At 43.0% G+C, this 19,544-nt stretch overlaps 1 protein-coding gene across 1 annotated transcript in view; it reads right to left on the bottom strand.

Moving 5' to 3' along the window:
- The window catches only part of dars1 (aspartyl-tRNA synthetase 1), a 39,685-nt gene that overhangs the window by 2,648 nt on the left and 17,493 nt on the right, over nt 1-19,544 (bottom strand). The window contains exons 3-14 of the mRNA XM_055878952.1: nt 19,433-19,462; nt 19,190-19,247; nt 17,781-17,873; nt 16,569-16,671; nt 11,072-11,174; nt 10,713-10,793; nt 9,626-9,685; nt 2,794-2,905; nt 2,021-2,155; nt 1,159-1,306; nt 343-489; nt 23-65 (exon numbers count right to left, since the gene is read on the bottom strand). Of these exons, the coding sequence (XP_055734927.1) occupies nt 23-65; nt 343-489; nt 1,159-1,306; nt 2,021-2,155; nt 2,794-2,905; nt 9,626-9,685; nt 10,713-10,793; nt 11,072-11,174; nt 16,569-16,671; nt 17,781-17,873; nt 19,190-19,247; nt 19,433-19,462 (1,113 nt within the window). The remainder of the gene's footprint in view (nt 1-22; nt 66-342; nt 490-1,158; nt 1,307-2,020; nt 2,156-2,793; nt 2,906-9,625; nt 9,686-10,712; nt 10,794-11,071; nt 11,175-16,568; nt 16,672-17,780; nt 17,874-19,189; nt 19,248-19,432; nt 19,463-19,544) is intronic.

The raw sequence follows: 19,544 nt of genomic DNA on the forward strand, positions 1-19,544 counted from the left end.
AAAGAAACTGAACATAACATACCTTTTCTTTCACCAGACGACCAAGCAACTTCTCATTGGGAGTGCTATGAAAAACGTTTTAAAATATGTTATTTTCAGTAGGTAAAAAAAAAAGGTATTTATTTGCTCTTTACATGTTTTTATTTTTCACATTTTAGTCATGAAGCAGACACTCTTATCCAGAGCGATTTACAGCAGCAATTAGGGTTAAGTGCCTTGCTTAAGGGCACATTGTCAGATTTTTCACCTGGTCGGCTCTGGGATTCGTTACTGGCCCAATGCTCTTAACCGCTGTGCTACTTGCCGACCCATTTTAATGTCTTATGTTGACCTGCTACTGACCTGAGGTCCTCCTCGTCTCCCATCTCCACCCCCGCTTCCCGGAGCATGGCCACGCCTTCCGAATACTCCAGCCTAAGAGTGGGCTCCAGGAACTTGAATGGCTCGCTGGGGTACTGCTTCCCCACCGTCTGGATCTCTGTCTGGAAACTGGCCAACACACACACGACACAGACACACGTGAAAAAGGTCATTCAGCAACTCTTGGAGGACAGTAGAAGTTGATAAAGTGCCTCTATTGTTAAAAGGAAAACTTTCCCTTAAAACACACAAGCGCAGACACAACTGGGTCACTCAAATACTAATCTTGGTTAACCCAGAACTAAAGTCTTGCGTAATTGGTCAGATACTCAATCAATTTCTGGGTCCATACGCGTTAAGAGAAGAGATCGAATGAGAATTGGGAACTGGAACGAAGCGCTCTACCCTATATTTGTAAATTACTGGCAAGTCGATGAGCCAAATGTCCCCTCCCCTTCCGAAATTCAAAAGATGCTAACACCTGCGAAATCGGGATTTGTCCAATGCGCCGGAATGAAAGCTGCTCGTTATCTCACGCATCCCGTTGTATCATGACAGATCTACGGCACCACTTATGTTTAAGTAGTATGTCCACGAGAGATTACCCAAATACCACCTGCTCCCTCAGCACAGATGCAATGCCATTTCATACCAGTAGATGGCGGTGGAGGCACGCATTTACTTTATATGGAGCTCATCCACTTGCTCAGTTGCAGCCCTGAAATAGGCCCACGAAAGTTTAAACCATACTAACTCACTTTGTTTGCAAATATGGGTTCAAAGTGAATCCCAGCTTACTTGTCTCGGAGTCCTTTGAAGATCTGAACCATGGTGTCAGTGATGGACTCGATCACTTCATGATAGTGGTAGTTGAACGCCAACTCAATATCCAGGCCCACAAACTCTGTCAGATGACGGTGGGTGTTGGAGTCTTCTGCTCTGAACACTGGAACGGAGAATATCTTCAGTTAGTATCAGCGACGTCATATTTCAGTATGAAGATTAGATCCATCACCCCAGAGATAAACTAGAGGCACCCTATTCCCTTTATAGTGCACTACTTTTGACCAGGGAATAGGGCACCATTTGGGACACAACCTAGACATGTGAGACTGCGGGGGGGGGGGGGGGGGGGGGGGGTCAATACTCCTCTGGTTACATGTGGATCCGGCCAGGTGAGGCCGTGTTGACCTAACTCACAAAGAGACATTGTACAACCAAGCACAAGCCAGTCAGATACATTATGTTTCCTATTGCTCAACATGAGCCCTATCACAACACCGTCTATGTGTAAAAATGTGTTGTGTTTGCAGTTATCTGCCCAGGTTTAATATTGTGTAAGCCACTGTTTGTTTGTTGACTACATAACTAGAGTGACTGATGTATTTAACCCAATATTCTAAATTAATTCCCATTATTGGATACAGGGAAGATAGGTGAACGGCTTAGAGATGTGGTATTATATATAGATTAATATTTTTTTATTTTTTATTACTTTATCCAGACAGTTGGAAACAAAGGGGGAGACAGACCAGATGGAACACATAAGTAAGGGTGGTCACAGGGATTGAACCGCGGTCTCCGGTGGTGAGTAGCGTACACGTGCCTGGTTAGTAGCATTCCCGCTAGACCATTGGTTCTTCACAAGGTGCTGCCTTACCTGGTCCCACACAGAACACCTTGTCAAAGTCAGCACAGATACACATCTGCTTGTAGAGCTGGGGAGACTGGGCCAGGTAGGCGCTGGTTTTGAAGTAGGACACAGTGAAGACGTTCGCCCCACCCTCACTGGCAGCTAGAGAGGAGAAAGACACCTTTTAGTCAACTATCCCAGGAGAGAAGCAACACATGGCACAAAAATCATCTGTCTGTAGTGAACGGCCTTTTTTCAAGTCGTCTATGTGATGACACCATTTCCTAACAATGCCATTAACTTATTTACGCACATGTTAGACGTTCATATCATATAGTAGATTGTCTGATGTGTTTTCCTTTACAGAAGGGTGGTCACATAGAACATTTTGTACAGGGTACGTGTGATGGGTGTTGGCAGAGGTGAATGCGGTTTTTAGATTAGCGCACACTGTTGATCCGCAGCTGCTCTCACCGAAAAGGCGGCAATTTTAAATGCGTCAATGCCAGGCTGGGTTGAATGCCATTGGCTCCTACCAAAGACGAGGAAGTGAAAGCAACACTTGTTTCACCACAGCTCAGTTAAAAAAAAACACATTTGGGGTTGTGGTAGCAAGTACTGTAGTAAACAACACTGTTGTGTTACACATTTCTATGGCTACAAAATGTGACACATGGTCACACATTGTCTATGTGCTCACGCTTGTGAAGTGCAATTGAGAGTCAGCTCATCAAAGAGCACAAATGGCCAGGTAGTCAGAGTCGAGCCTGCGCTGCTTTATATGAGCTCAGTGCTGGTACCTGAAATGATTTTGGGGGTCTGGATCTCCACAAAGCCCTTGTTGGTCAGGGTGTCTCTAAAGAGCTGGCACACTCCGGATTGCAGGCGGAAGATGGCCTGGCTGGTCGTTGTCTACCAAAGGAGAAACAAGCAGAAACACACACAATGCCAAAAAAAGCGAAAAAAAAGCAGTCAATTAAATTCAACTTCCTGAGAGGGAACTTCATGTGTGGTGACGGATTGCTACACAAGACACATAACATAAAACATGTACAGTATTAAGGATTGGAAGCATTCTATGCAATCGCAGGAGATATAAATATACAGTACCAGTCAAATGTTTGGACACACATACTCATTCAAAGGGTTTTTTGTATTTATTTTTTTACATTGTAGAATAAAAGTGAAGACATCAAAACTATGAAATAACACATATGGAATGTAACCAAAAGGGTGTTAAACAAATCTAAATAGATTTGAGATTCTTCAAAGTAGACACCATTTGCATTGATGACAGCTTTGCACACTCTAGGCACTCTCAACCAGCTTCACCTGGAATGCCTTTTCAAGTCTTGAAGGAGTTCCCACATATACTGAGCACTTGGCTGCTTTTCCCTTCACTCTGTGGTCCAACTCATCCCAAACCATCTCAATTGGGTTGAGGTCGGGTGATTGTGGAGGCCAGGTCATCTGATGCAGCACTCCATCACTCTCCTTCTTGGTCAAATAGCCCTTACACAGCCTGGAGTCATTGTCCTGTTTTAAAACAAATGATAGTCCCACTAGGCGCAAACCAGATGGGATGGCGTATCGCTGCAGAATGCTGTGGTAGCCATGCTGGTTAAGTGGCCCTTGGATTCTAAATAAATCACAGTGTCACCAGCAAAGCACACCCACACCTCTTCCTCCATGCTTCACGGTGGGAACCACACACGCCGAGATCATCCGTTCACCTACAATGCGGCTCACAAAGCCACTGCGGTTGGAACCAAAAATCGCAAATTTGGACTCATCAGACCAAAGGAAAAATGTTCACTGGTCTAATGTCCATTGCTTGTGTTTCTTAGCCCAAGCAAGTCTCTTCTTCTTATTGGTGTCCTTTAGTAGTGGTTTCCATGCAGCAATTCGACCATGAAGGCCTGATTGAGATGTGAGATGTGTCTGTTACTTGAACTCTGAAGCATTTATTTGGGCTGCAATTTCTGAGGCTGGTAACTCTAATGAACTTATCCTCTGCAGCAGAGGTAACTCTGGGTCTTCCTTTCCTGTGGCGGTCCTCATGAGAGACAGTTTCATAATAGTGCTTGATGGTTTTTGCGACTGCACTTTTTTTCCCAGATTGACTGACCTTCATGTCTTAAAGTAAGGATGGCCTGTCGTTTCTCTTTGCTTATTTGAGCTGTTAACATAATATGGACTTGGTCTTTTACCAAATAGGGCTATCTTCTGTACACCACCCCTACCTTGTCACAACCCAACTGATTGGTTCAAATGCATTAAGGAAAGAAATTCCAAAAATTCACTTAAGGCACACCTGTTAATTGAAAAGCATTCCAGGTGACTACCTCGTGAAGCTGGTTGAGAATATGCCAAGAGTGTGCAAACTCGTCATCAAGACAAAGGGTGGCTACTTTGACAAATCAAAAATATATTTGATTTGTTTAACACTTTTTTGGTTACTACATGATTTCATGTGTGTTATTTCATATAGTTATGTCTACTCTATTATTCTACAATGTAGAAAACAGTAAAAAATAAAGAAAACCCCTGGAATGAGTAGGTGTGTTCAAACCTGTATATACAATTGAAGTCGGATGTTTACATACACCTTAGTCAAATACATTTAAACTCAGTTTTTCACAATTCCATACATTAAATCCTAGTAAAAATTCCCTGTCTTAGGTCAGTTAGGATCACCACTTTATTTTAAGAATGTGAAATGTCAGATCAATAGCAGAGAGAATGATTTACTTCAGCTTTTATTTCTTTCATCGCATTCCCAGTGGGTCAGAAGTTTACATACACTCAATTAGTATTTGGTAGCATTGCCTTTACATTGTTTAACTTGGGTCAAACGTTTCGGGTAGCCTTCCACAAGCGTCCCACAATAAGTTGGGTGAATTTTGGCCCATTCCTCCTGACAGAGCTGGTGTAACTGGGTCAGGTTTGTAGGCCTCCTTGCTCTCTCACACTTTCTCAGTTCTGCCCACACATTTTCTATAGGATTGAGGTCAAGGCTTTGTGATGGCCACTCCAATACCTTGACTTTGTTGTCCTTAAGCCATTTTGCCACAACTTTGGAAGTATGCTTGGGGTCATTGTCCATTTGGAAGACCCATTTGCGACCAAGCTTTAACTTCCTGACTGATGTCTTGAGATGTTGCTTCAATATATCCACATGATTTTCCTCCCTCATGATGCCATCTATTTTGTGAAGTGCACCAGGCCCTCCTGCAGAAAAGCACCCCCACAACATGATGCTGACACCCCCGTGCTTCACGGTTGGGATGGTGTTCTTCGGCTTGCAAGCCCCTTTTTCCTCCAAACATAACGATGGTCATTATGGCCAAACAGTTCTATTTTTCTTTCATCAGACCAGAGGACATTTCTCCAAAAAGTATGATCTTTGTCCCCATGTGCAGTTGCAAACCGTAGTCTGTTTTTTTTTATTGGCGGTTTTGTAGCAGTGGCTTCCTTCTTTGCTGTGCGGCCTTTCAGGTTATGTCGATATAGGACTCATTTTACTTTGGATATAGATACTTTTATACCTGTTTCCTCCAGCATCTTCACAAAGTCCTTTGCTGTTGTTCTGGGACTGATTTGCACTTTTTGCACCAAAGTACGTTCATCTCTAGGAGACAGAACACGTCTCCTTCCTGAGCGGTATGACGGCTGCGTGGTCCCATGGTGTTTATACTTGCGTTCTATTGTTTGTACAGATGAACATGGTACCTTCAGGCGTTTGGAAATTGCTTCCACGGATGAACCAGACTTGTGGAGGTCTACAATTTTTTTTCTGAGGTCTTGGCTGATTTCTTTTGATTTTCCCATGATGTCAAGCAAAGAGGCACTGAGTTTGAAGGTAGGCCTTGAAATACATCCACAGGTACACCTCCAATTGACTCAAATTATGTCAATTAGCCTATCAGAAGCTTCTAAAGCCATGACATAATTTCAGGAATTTTCCAAGCTGTTTAAAAGGCACAGTCAACGTATACCATGACTACACCGCTCGCGTTGCAAAATAAATGTAGGAATATATGTTATTAAATTATTGCACCCACACTGCCAACGAGCGTCTGCGTTGCCAAGGGCTAAAATAGAAGTAATTGCTATTTCTGATGCAGATCACGCTGCAAGTCTGCCTCTCCCATCTCCTCATTGGTTTATAGAAGCAGGTACCCACGTGCCATCTCCTTATTGGTTATGCCAACGTGGGTGATTTAAAGACGAACTGTTTTGCCGGTTGTCGTGGTAATACTATGAAAGTGTAGATGCCAATCACCATATAAGTTCAAAGATGAAAATGCCTGGAAGGAGGAGAGATGACTAAAAATGATTTGGTTGACCGTTTTATGTGTGGATTAATTGTCGGAGTAGAGGACCTTGTGCATTTCAGGTAAAATAACAACTCAATGTCTATATCCCAGGACAAATTAGCTAGCAACAGCAAGCTAGCTAAATAGGACAAATTAGCTAGCAAGTGCAAGCTAACTAGCTAAATTGCCATACATGTTTAATGCTTTTCGACCTGTCCCCAAATTAATGTCATTGGTTCAGAGTTTGTTTTGATACTTTAACCTGCGTGTCGTGATCGCGTTTGGTGTATGGGGACAAAACACATTTGTGCACGATGGCGCACGCGCGCAGCCACTTTGGGTTCCGTGTTAGTGTATGTAAACTTCTGACCGACTGGAATTGTGATACAGTGAATAAGTTAAATAAATCTGTCTGTAAACAATTGTTGGACAAATTACTTGTGTCTAGAAAAGTAGATGTCCTAACCGACACCAGTCTCAACATTAACAGTGAAGAGGCGACTCCAGGATGCTGGCCTTCTAGGCAGAGTTCCTCTGTCCAGTGTCTGTGTTATTTTGCCCATCTTATTCTTTTCTTTTTATCGTCCAGTCTGAGATATGGCTTTTTCTTTGCAAATCTGCCTGGAAGTCCAGCATCCCGGAGTCGCCTCTTCACTGTTGACGTTGAGACTGGTGTTTTGCAGGTACTATTTAATGAAGCTGCCAGTTGAGGACTTGTGAGGCGTCTGTTTCTCAAACTAGACACTCTAATGTACTTGTCCTCTTGCTCAGTTGTGCACCGGGGCCTCCCACTCCTCTTTCTATTCTGGTTTGAGCCAGTTTGCACTGTTCTGTGAAGGGAGTAGTACACAGCGTTGTACGAGATTTCAGTTTCTTGGCAATTTCTCGCATGGAATGGCCTTCATTTCTCAGAACAAGAATAAACTGACGAGTTTCAGGAGAAAGTTCTTTGTTTGTAGCCATTTTGAGCCTGTAATCAAACCCCAAAATGCTGATGCTCCAGATACTCAACTAGTCTAAAGGCCAGTTAAATTGCTGCTTTAATCAGAACAACAGTTTATCTGTGCTAACATAATTGCAGAAGGGTTATCTAATGATCAATTAGCCTTTTAAAATGATAAACTTGGATTAGCTAACACAACGTGCCATTGGAACACAGGAGTGATGGATGCTGATAATTGGCCTCTGAACACCTATGTAGATATTCCATAAAAAATGTGCAGTTTTAAGCTACAATAGTCATTTACAACATCAACAATGTCTACACTGTATTTCCGATCAATTTGATGTTATTTTAAAATGGACAAACAAATAGCTTCTCTTTCAAAAACAAGGACATTTCTAAGTGACCCCAAACTTTTGAACGGTAATGTATATAAATACAATAAAGAGAAACTGAGCAGTTTGATGTTGGCACAAAACTAGAAGGTCCTCCACCAACAAACACCTTTCATTTTTCAAAAGGTTGCAAATCAATGGAACACTGATTTTAAACTTTGACGTTTCAGAGTGGGATGCAGCCGTTGCAGCTTCTATGATATGAAGACTGACGTACAGCATATAAAAGGTTCCTCTGGAAAAAAATGTGTGGAGTAGATAATGACCCACACAGAGATATTACACGATGCCAAAAAAAAAAAAAAGAGTGAACAGACAACACTGCTTGCGTCACATCTTGCCTTGTACAGTCTCGACACCTTTCATTTCATAAGAGGGAGTGGAAACAGGGTGCATTTCACATTAATCTAAGCCTTTAGAAAATAAACATGAGATAGAGCTCTTTGTCTTATTTTCAAAACCTAACATTGGCAATTCATTCTAGTTGTATACAGAGGTCAACTTAGTGGTGTAGAAAATAACCCAGTCATCAAAATGACTCGTGATGAGGCACGTCAATAGCTGCGTATTACACATAACGTCTGGGAACGAGCAAAGGAACAGCCAAAACCCCAAACCTCATGACTGTAAGGCTACTAAGAGCCAATAGGAGTGTTCTTCTCAGTTCTCAGTTGATCAGATTACTAATTTCCTAATATGACTGGTGTTATTACTGAGGATTTATTCAACCAGTTCTATCTGGTTTCATCTCGGGTTTTAGTCATCTACACAAAGAGTTGAATACAAAAAGCTCTGAGCGTCCTGATTGAAAGCTGAAGGCTCACATTTCTATCTTTTAAACATTCCCAAATGCCTGAACGGGAGCTTTCGGACTCTCTCATTGTCAGAGAATGAATCTGCAGACAACAACTCTGGTCCAGTCTGGCCCCGGTTGAAATGGTAAACCGATATGTAGCCTATAGTTGACTGTGGTTGGAATATAACTCCTGCTTTGATGAATAACTGCCACTTCTGGATAACACTAGACGAAATTGCTAAGCAGATACACCTAGTGAGCAAACCAAACTGACATGAAAGCCTGATTAGAAACAGACTTATACAAATAAGTTACATAATTCCTGTGCAAAAAACACTTCTCTCTACTGTGAGTTGGGAGGAGGGGTCTGTTATCTTTCTATGTCCTCACACCAGGGTGGGAGGTATAAAAGAGAGTGAGAGCGAAATAACTCCGTGCGTCACTCTCGTTGACATGCAAGCTCTCAAAACAATCGTGCCTAACAGCCCATGGCTTGTGGTTTTGGTCACACGCCACCACCACCACTCATATTGTGCCTGACGGATAGTACCGTATTTCCCTAGAGAGTATCAACCATTTATTTTCAACAAAATGGCTGGCCTGTAGGGAAGTTATTCTTTCATTTTCACTGAAACGGTTCTTGGTTGGTACGTGCCTTTTCATTATGGTTGTCCTTTATTGTTGACTGGGGTTAGGGATAGGGGTCTGTCTGTGTGAAACCCTGTTTATAGGTTTACCCTTCATTTAAGTGTGGTTGTGATAACAGGCCCAAGTCCTCAAGCTCAAAGAGACATTTTGTAGAAACAGGTGTTGTGACAAAGCCAGGGTGAGGCGAGCGGTAGGGCTGTTTTCCTGCTGCCACATCACTAGTGTGGGTACGCCTCAGAACAGAACAATGAGGCCTCTAGCACAGTCTGGTTTAGAACCCCTCTCCTAAAACCTCTGAACCCATGCACAGTTCTATACTCCACTCTACCAGCAGGCTAACTCACGGGCCTGCAAAGTGGGAAAGATACCATGATTGTCATTTTTCATCTCATCGTCACAATATTTTGTTGATACAAATGTAGCGTCTTCAAAACCCAATTTGAATCTAGAATAACTCATTATATTTGTGTCATTCATTTGTCATGGAAGAATGTAACACTGGTTGAAGTGTGATAGTGTCGTAGAACTTACCCTGAGATCAATGACTCGGTTGTCCAGTCTGGTGTCCTGGTTGACCGTCGCTCTTCCATCCTGAGTAAACGCATAACGCCAACATCATTTGACCACATTACAAAACATTTAAAGTATTAAAACACATCTGAAGTATATGGGAACAAACTATTGGACATGTGTGAAAACACAGTAGGACATTGAAATATAATGTGTGACATGATCCATGTGTTCTAATGTTTATTTATTCCCCCCCCCCCCCGGAAATGAATCACTATCCTGTTCTATTTTTAAACCTTATAAACCAGTTTTTTTTTTTTATTATAAACTAATACAACAAATTTACAATCCAATAAAACAGTAAGAGAGCACCGAAGCTCCTAAATGTTACATCACAGGATGTCAAAGGTTGTCAGGCTTTACTGGAGCTCATGGCGTTAAAACAGGCTGTGAACAAGCTCCACACATCCAGCTCATAATGAGTCAGAACATGAAGACGGAGACACAGACCGAGCCCAGTCCAGAGCCTCCTCCCCAACGGTAGTTCCTGTAACTGACAGACAGACTCCCCACAGACAAAACCTTAGACACAACTGCCGTTGGGGTTGGCATACTGCATAAACACTTACAAACTTCAGCTGTCTCTGAATCACACTGGAGAGTAGACCCTTAATACAGACACTGACTGAAAACATGGCTCCCGAGTGGCGCAGCGGTCTAAGGCACTGCATCTCAGTGCTAGAGACGTCACTACAGACCCTGGTTCGGTTCCACGCTGTATCACAACCGGACGTGATTGGGAGTCCCATAGAGTGGCGCACAATTGGCCCAGAGTCATCCGGGTTAGGGTTTGACCGGGTTAGGCCGTCATTATAAATAAGGATTTGTTCTTAACTGACTTGCCTAGTTAAATAAAGGTTCAATCAAATAAATGGCAGTATAGAACCAATAATATTCAAAAACAACAATCGAAGGCCTTGAGGGTGTGTATGTATTTTTCACCCAGCATCAGGACGGAGGAAGTTCTCCGGATTAAATGAGTTTGACCTTTGATCAGCTAAGAAGAGCTACCTGCGCGAGGCCCAAGAGCCCTGGCCCTCATCCTCACCTCATCCCCCTCTCCTTCCGGCCTCACGCAATCCTCCAGCTGCAGGGGCAGACGAGGCTCGGCCTGGCTGATGACAAAAATCTGAAACGGGAAAAGGTGAGATTTTTCTTTAGAAGGTTTGGTTCAACTAGATTCGCAGTTAGAAAGTCGCTCTAAAAACTCACAGTACTTTCCAGGTTCAACTGCTAGGCGGAACGGAAAGTACCACAACTCCAAAAAGAGAAAGCAGTCAAAAACCGTCGCAGACGGATATCTTTGAACCAGTAGCTCCTCTGATTCACGGCTGTCCTCCCTCTGTGTGCATGTCTGTTGGTCTGTTTGTCTGTGGTGTGGTCAGACAGAGCAGAAGACAGACCTACCCTCTCTATGTGCAACTCCACATCCTGCTGAGAGCAGCTCTCGATCGTCTGCTCCACCTTCTTCACCACCGCCTCCACGTCCACGATGCTCTCCTTGTTGATGCTGCAGACGGGGGGGGGGGGGGGGGGTAAAGAGGCACAGCCCTTATCAGTCTACACAGATCAATTGAAGTCAAACGAGTGGGGGTCTAGCTGAGAACTGAAAGTTTCCATTCAAAACCTTGATTCATAGTCACAGTTTTTAGTCACACTTTTCATGATCTGAAAGAATTGGTGGTGGTGGTGGTGGTGGGGGGGGGGGGGGGGGGGGGGGGGGGGGGGGTTGAGCAGTTGGTAACCGCGATATAAAGAAACAAAATACAAAAATGGTGGCTACATAAATTCACCTTGATGCTACTCTTCCTGAGGCAAAATGTCACAGGATAATGCTGTTTTGATCCACGGTTACCATGGTGTCAGACATTCCTATTCTCTTTTCACTTAATCATCCGATTGCGACAACGAGCAAAACACCTAAATCACAGCTATGAACTACAGTAAAACATCAGTGGCCTCACAACAATAAGACAGAGGTTAAACAACCCTTTGAAAGACATGCCGAGTGACTACCAGAGCAGGCCACTGCTATCCTATCCCACTGTCCAAGCCCCCAGGAGAGCCTCATAGAAATATGAAGAACTGTCAATAGCAACTGTCACATAGCACAGTGCCAGATGGAGCAAACCCGGTGTGATCCTTCACCTCTTCTCATTAAAAAGCAGTAATGAGAGACAGGAGCGTTGTGAATGGTGGACCCAGTCAGTCCACTGCAGCTGCCTCAGTCAGACGTTTCACACTATGGGGGGGAAATCAGCTAGACAAATAAAAAGCCCACATTAATAACCTCCTCCATCTAACACCTGGCCAGCCTGCCCAGGGACAATGAACACTGCCCATCAACTAATATGAGTAAGTCATACAAGTAAGACTTTTGATTACCTAGACTAGTGTCATGTCCGTGGGGTGTACTTGTACATCAAGATGACTCACACCACAGGAACAGGAGATCCTATGGTCCGCTCTGGCTCAAAACAAGGCAACTGACTAGGCTGTGTCTTATATAAAGATATGTGAAACCTTTCAATCTATTGTGTAATATTATGTTCTAGTAAGAGAAAGTTAACCAAGATACTTTGATGCAGAGGATACCCGAACCCTAATTTAACTCGGCACGAGGAAGTGGAAATATTATGTGACACAAGCATTACACACTCTTCCCTATAGGTCACCACTGGCCTGGCTTAACCTCTTGATGATTACGAAAGGACCCATGTGACCCAGAAGCTTACTCTGCTTCCCCAGAATTCAATCAACATAGAACATGTCCAACAGCTAGATTTGATTAACCGTTTAAGGCCAATAATTGTGAATTTTTTTTTTATTGTTGGGAAAAGTACAATATGCATTGTGTGGATTGATAAGATTTGGGAGCAGGATGTTTAGATCTCTGCGGAAGCTGCAGGCCTCAACCCGATCTGCATCTCAAATGGCACCCTATTACCTATGAGCTCTGGTCAAGAGTAGTGCACTTTATAGGGAATAGGGTGATATTTGGGACACAACCCGACTATACATTTGTCTTGAGTGTGTTTTGATGTAAGCTGGTTCATGACAGACGTTTCATCATGGATTTGGGGGTTGTGTGCAATAACGGCAATACAATAAACTGCCGAATCAAAACACCTATTTACACAAGCAAAGTAAAAACTAAAATTATTTTGGAGCAATCGAGCCACAGCATTTAAAAAAAATACATGATCTGATAGTCTAGATCTAGCCAAAGTGTGAGGAAGGGCGTTTGAAGGTACAGGTGAGTGAGTGGTAGCGATGTAGAGCACAAACAGGGACTATTATTGTCCTTAAACTAGAAAGAAAAAAATGTAATAGGAACTAAACGGGCAGAAACTATGAGGGGCCTACCTGAATTTGTCTAATAACAAATGATTGTTTTTGTTTTCAGTTGCAAACCTTTTGCTACAGTGTACACCAGCTCTGAAGCAACCTCCAGATTGTATCACAGACAAGAGGTTGAGAGGAAACAGTGAGCGGTCAAACCACTGACACAACTTACAAGGTCAGAGGGTCCTGTCAATGAGGTGAATGTTTTGACCATGTGACCTTGGCCTACATAACATGTGTGGCCTTTACTACTGGAGACACTGTCATTTTTAGAGACATGTTATTGACACGGAAGCACTACTGTAGCTAGCAATAAAGTGTAGGAGCAATTGCTAATTAACTGTAATCAATTTTAACTGTGGGGCGGAACAATTCACTAATTTGCCGTTAATTTGTCTCCAAAACGTCTCCAGTAATGTTAACTTTTTGACGTTTCCACTTTCCAAGCGTATTGGACTGGCCTACTGATCATAAAAGAAGTGGTGTTGGGCCTATATAGTCCTTCCGTTTATACTTCATTCAGCGTTTTTCATTCAAGTGTTTTAAGAGTCATTCATTAAGTGTTATCATGTCAACTTAGAGATTAGAACGTGTTTGACATACCGGACTTGGAAAAGTGTAGTATCCTCATGCTGTTATGCTTTTCATAAAGGCCTCCAGTAGCAGACTAAGTTGAGTCTGACCCATCGGTGAAAGCAACACGCTGACCCCACCGCTCGTGTCGCCTGCGCCAAGCGTTGCAAAATACATTTACGCATACATGTTATTCAATCATTATGCGCCTCAGCGAGCGTCGGCGTGGCCAGGCGCTATAAGAGAAATAGGTTCTATTTGTGACGCTCAACGCGCTGCAAGTCCGGCCTCTCCCATCTCCTCATTGGTTTTTAAGAGCATATACCCACGTGGGTGATTGAAAGATGAACTGGTGTCCACACTCCAGTCGGTTGTATAGTTGTGTCCAAAAGTTGAGAATGACACAAATAATAATTTCCACAAAGTGTGCTGCTTCAGTGTCTTTAGATATTTTTGTCAGGTGTTACTATGGAATACTGAAGTATAATTACAAGCATTTCATAAGTGTCAAAGGCTTTTATTGACAATTCCATGAAGTTGATGCAAAGAGTCAATATTTGATGTGTTGACACTTCTTTTTCAAGACCTCTGCAATCCGCCCTGGCATGCTGTCAATTAACTTCTGGGCCACATCCTGACTGATGGCAGTCCATTCTTGCATAATCAATGCTTGGAGTTTGTCAAATTGTGGGTATTTGTTTGTCCACCTGCCTCTTGAGGATTGACCACAAGTTCTCAGTGGGATTAAGGTCTGGGGAGTTTCCTGGCCATGGACCCAAAATATTGCTGTTTTGTTCCCCGAGCCACTTAGTTATCACTTTTGCCTTATGGCAAGGTGCTCCATCATGCTGGAAAAGGCATTGTTCGTCACCAAACTGTTCCTGGATGGTTGGGAGAAGTTGCTCTCAGGGGATGTGTTGGTACCATTCTTTATTCATGGCTGTGTTCTTAGGCAAAATTGTGAGTGAGCCCACTTGGCTGAGAAGCAACCCCACACATGAATGGTCTCAGGATGCTTTACTGTTGGCATGACACAGGACTGATGGTAGCGCTCACCTTGTCTTCTCCAGACAAGCTTTTTTAAGGATGCCCCAAACAATCTGAAAGGTGATTCAGAGAAAATGACTTTACCCCAGACCGCAGTCCAATCCCTGTACCTTTTGCAGAATATCAGTCTGTCCCTAATGTTTTTCCTGGAGAGAAGTGGTTTCTTTGCTGCCCTTCTTGACACCAGGCCATCCTCCAAAAGTCTTTGCCTCACTGTGTGTGCAGATGCACTCACACCTGCCTGCTGCCATTCCTGAGCAAGCTCTGTACTGGTGGTGCCCCAATCCCACAGCTGAATCAACATTAGGAGACGGTCCTGGCGCTTGTTGGACTTTCTTGGGCACCCTGAAGCCTTCTTCACAACAATTGAACCGCTCTCCTTGAAGTTCTTGATGATCCGATAAATGGTTGATATAGGTGCAATCTTACTGGCAGCAATATCCTTGCCTGTGAAGCCCTTTTTGTGCAAAGCAATGATGACGGCACGTGTTTCCTTGCAGGTAACAATGGTTGACAGAGGAAGAACAATGATTCCTAGCACCACCCTCCTTTTGAAGCTTCCAGTCTGTTATTCGAACTCAATCAGCTTGACAGAGTGATCTCCAGTCTTGTCCTTGTCAACACTCACACCTGTGTTAACGAGAGAATCACTGATATGTCAGCTGGTCCTTTTGTGGCAGGGCTGAAATGCAGTGGAAATGTTTTTTGTGGGATTCTGAGGGACTTTGCAATTAATTGCAATTCATCTGATCACTCTTCATAACATTCTGGAGTATATGCAAATTGCCATCATACAAACTGAGGCAGCAGACTTTGTGAAAATTAATATTTGTGTCATTCTCCAAACTTTTGGCCACGACTACAGTAATGCACCATAAAGTTGGTTTCCAACCGCCATATAAAGTCCAAAGAAGTAAAAAAGAAGCCCGAGGAAGGAGGAGAGATGTCGAGAAAGGAATATGGTTTACCATTTTATCTGTGGATTAATTGTCTGAGTAGAGGACCTTGTGTATTTCAGGCATAATAACAACAAAATGTTTATATCCCAGGACAAATCAGCTAGCTAGCTAAATTGTCATACATGTTTAATGCTTTTCGACCTGTTCCCAAATGAATATAATTGGTTCAAAGTTAGTTTTGATATTTCAACCTGCTTGTCCTGATCATGTCTGATCGTGTCCGGTTTGGTCAGCATGTAAGCTAGAAGGGTAAATAACAAAATAGTAGGGCTACACCATACGGGTTGAACATGTCACAATAATTAAAACAAAGATGGCAAGAAAAATAGTGTTAGAGCCTACAGTTATCATTACCGCAAGTCACCCGCATGAAACATGTGGTAAGGGACTTGAAATCATGTGGAATACTCTCAGAATGCGATGTGGTTTGACGATAACGGTGACATTTTTCAAAGGCAGAGATGAGTGGCTGAGACGCGCCGACAGTGGACGCATCATTTCAGGTTACAAGTGATAAACAATTGTCATTCAATAAACTTTTGGGTGTTTTGTTAGTTTCCAGTGATTGTTAGGCAATCAGATGAAAACAGCATGAGTGGTTACGTTAATGCCACATTAAAAGTTAATACTTTTAAAATGGTAAACAAACTTTCAGACCCATAGAGATCCTATTATATTAATAGGGATTCTACATGTAATTCTATGTTTCTGCTCCCCCAAAAACTCCAAATTGGAGGACCCAAGAGTGATTAATGATGCCCAGGCCCTTCCCATCTGATCTACTGTATTTACTCTGTTATCTGGGCAGGAATGGCTCCATTAAACACTGCTGTATCCCATCTGAAAGTGGCCGCTTTTGTCATGAGGTGAAAAATGATTGATTCCTTCAGAATGTGTGAAAATGGATTGGGCCCATTAGGAGCCAGCTTTTCCCACCATTGTTTGTCGGGGGCCTACAGGAAATTCAGTCTTGTACTCACTTGGCGGCAAACTTGACCATCTGCTTGCTGGCACGCTCCCCCACGGCGACCAGGGCCTGCACGTTAAACTGCTGCTGACGCAGGACCAAGAAGCACTGCTTGCCTAAAACGATGACAACAATACAATAGGCATCAGCAGGGGCCCTCTCATTTGGGCTAGCAACTCCTAACGCACTTGTCAAAACAGATGCCACGGTGGTTCTATACAATGCCATGTCACTCTCTCAGGCCAACAGGTCATACCTGTTTCAGATTCCACCTCTCACCCATTAAAACGCTTTTCACAGCATTTCCAGGTTACTGTCAGAACCGTGAACGGACGACCCTTTGAAGAACGGTGTATGGAAGGAGGCTGAGAGCTAATTCCCAACCAAACACCTTGAGACTGTAAACCAGGTTTGTCAACCATCAGACACCACCCAGGTGCTTTAATGTGGTTTCCTCTGTTCATTGACTAGGGGGGGGGGGGGGGGTGCTGCAATCCCCAAGAAACAGTCACTTCATCCCAGTGTAAATCAGGATGTTATTCTGCTCTTAAGGACATCCTTCACAGTGGAGCTGAATGAAGGTTGAGGAAAATGGATTTTGACACGGAAGTTGTCCTGGAAGGAAGCCGTCACGATATCATCATAACACGATGGTTTATTTATTAGCATATTGTTAGCACAGTTGTGTACGTGCTGGATGTTTCTAATAATTTTGGATGGAATCCGACAGTTCGCCAAGGCTCAATGAGTTCATTGTATTATAGCCTCAAGCTCTGACAAGATTGGAAAAATTTAACCCAAATTTGAAGTTCCATTTAAATAACTGAGCTAAGGTTGGAGTTTTCAAACTTTTCAAAAAGAAACTTGCTTGTGTAATGAATCTATGATAGCAAAAACATTGCACTCCACAACCCCCATCCCCTATGTCCCACATCACCTGCAAATAAGGTAAAAACCTCAAGTCTGGTGCCATACTGTGATTTTCCAAGATTGTGCACAATTCCTTTAGCTGTTTGACATTCCATATTTGCCAACCTGAGGAGAGTTGACTGAAAAAAACAAAGCTCTTCTCTGAATAGTGACTATTTGGCCCAAGGACAGTTGGTAATCTTTTTGGTAAACCCCAAGGTTCAGTTACGGCGCCATTTAGATTAGAAGGCTGGCTGTGTCCTGAGGACTAAAGGGAAAATATGATTGGGAGCTGGACAAAGATGGAGAATCTCACCTTTAGCTCTGCTGGTGTGAATCCGGGCGCGCACCCAGATCAGCTGGCCAGCCTTCTCAGGTGTCAGCTCCTGGACACGCACCAACCCTCTGTCTGGCTCACAGGGGAAGAAAAGTGTGCCTTTCAAGAAAACTTCAAAGACCATATACCTCCTTCCCCCTTCTGCCCACACACAGTCACACAAAGAAGCTCATGGGTTGTTCCACCAATTCGGTGCCTTTTGAGAAGTGTAACTTTGTTGTTTTTTAAGTCATAAAAAGCACATATTCAACTTACCAAAAAAATAGTTTTTCCATCTCAAGTGGTTAAATAAAAACATTACTATAGTAGGCCTAAGTGCCAAATAAAGTAACGGCCATAAATACCCTCTTGACAGGGGGAATGGAAACGTGTTGTGTGCTACAAGGAGCACCAATTGAATGTAGTTTTCCACCACAAAACTGAAGAAAAAAAAAGAGTAGAACCAGTTCACCTGCTTTTACACTCTGATTTGACGATTAGATGTTCAATGTTCCTTTTGAAAAACATATTTGAAAAGGAATAGTTTCACCATATTAAAACGAGAGTTCAGTTCACGTAACAGGGTGACCTTAAAATGAGGGACAGATGTAAATTAATCACATTTAGAAATGAGTGTCAAAGCAACAAAATAACAAGGGCTTTACAATGATGGTGAAACTTGAAGACATTTTGGGATGAAGGGATTACTTTAGCTAAGCCTTTATTCATTTTAAAAAATGTGATTGATTAAATTATTCATGTGGTCTATATTAAAAGGACACCTAATTTAATATAACAGGCTTTTAAATGCGATATCGGTGTGCAATTTCTCCTTAAAATATCAAAGGGACGCAAAAGGCACTCTATTCATGGAAAGACACTCATATTACAAGGAGAGCAGAAGTCATAAATATGAAACACTCTGCGGCCCTGCGTAGAAGTCGCCCCATTCTCTGTCTTATGACAAATGGACTCCACTTTGCCCTGTGTCACTGATGCATGCTTAACTTTACATGCACCCCGATGGCAGTGAGCCACCCATTTGGTTGAACCTGATTCCACCCACATGTAAGGCAGGCTGTCTCGCGCCATCTTTCCTCATCCCTGTGGACAGGCATTCAGGTGGGAAGGCAACTTTGTTGTATGCCATTGGAGCTGAAAGAGCAGGCAGACAGGTGGACGACCCATCTGTCACATTGATCTGGGTGTTATGGCACCACACAATCATCTTTGATATCTACGCCGTCTTTACTACTGCCACTGCTGGCGCCATGTCACTGAGTCACTCCGATATGATCACGTTATCTACATTACTTAACAGTGGGGGCTGTCTAAAAATGGGGATATCCTCTGTAAATAATATGTTGGAACAAAGAAGAGAGGAGTTAGTTGTTGACTGTACTACTGACCCAGTTTCTGCTGGGACTGTACCATCGGAGGGACACCGTACCGATCCTTGGCAAAATCCTGATGAATAAGAGAAGAGTTCATCTGCTAAGCAGTCGAATACAGTAGCTTTATAGGAAACATCACTAGAGGTGCATACATTTTGATTTTGATTTGGTATTGCGCCATATAGAAAAGGTGTAAATAAATACTTAATATCTGAAGCTAATTGAAACATGGAAGAATTGATCCTCAAGGATACTTACATCGTCATCTGTGCTTTGTTGGTCAGCAGACTGAAAAGAAGAGGCAAATCAATACAGTGGGACATAGGCCTAACATTGCATTTAAATCATGGTAAACTGCCTTGTATTGGGA

This window comes from Salvelinus fontinalis, chromosome 23 (assembly GCF_029448725.1).
Source record: "Salvelinus fontinalis isolate EN_2023a chromosome 23, ASM2944872v1, whole genome shotgun sequence".
Lineage (NCBI taxonomy): Eukaryota > Metazoa > Chordata > Actinopteri > Salmoniformes > Salmonidae > Salvelinus > Salvelinus fontinalis.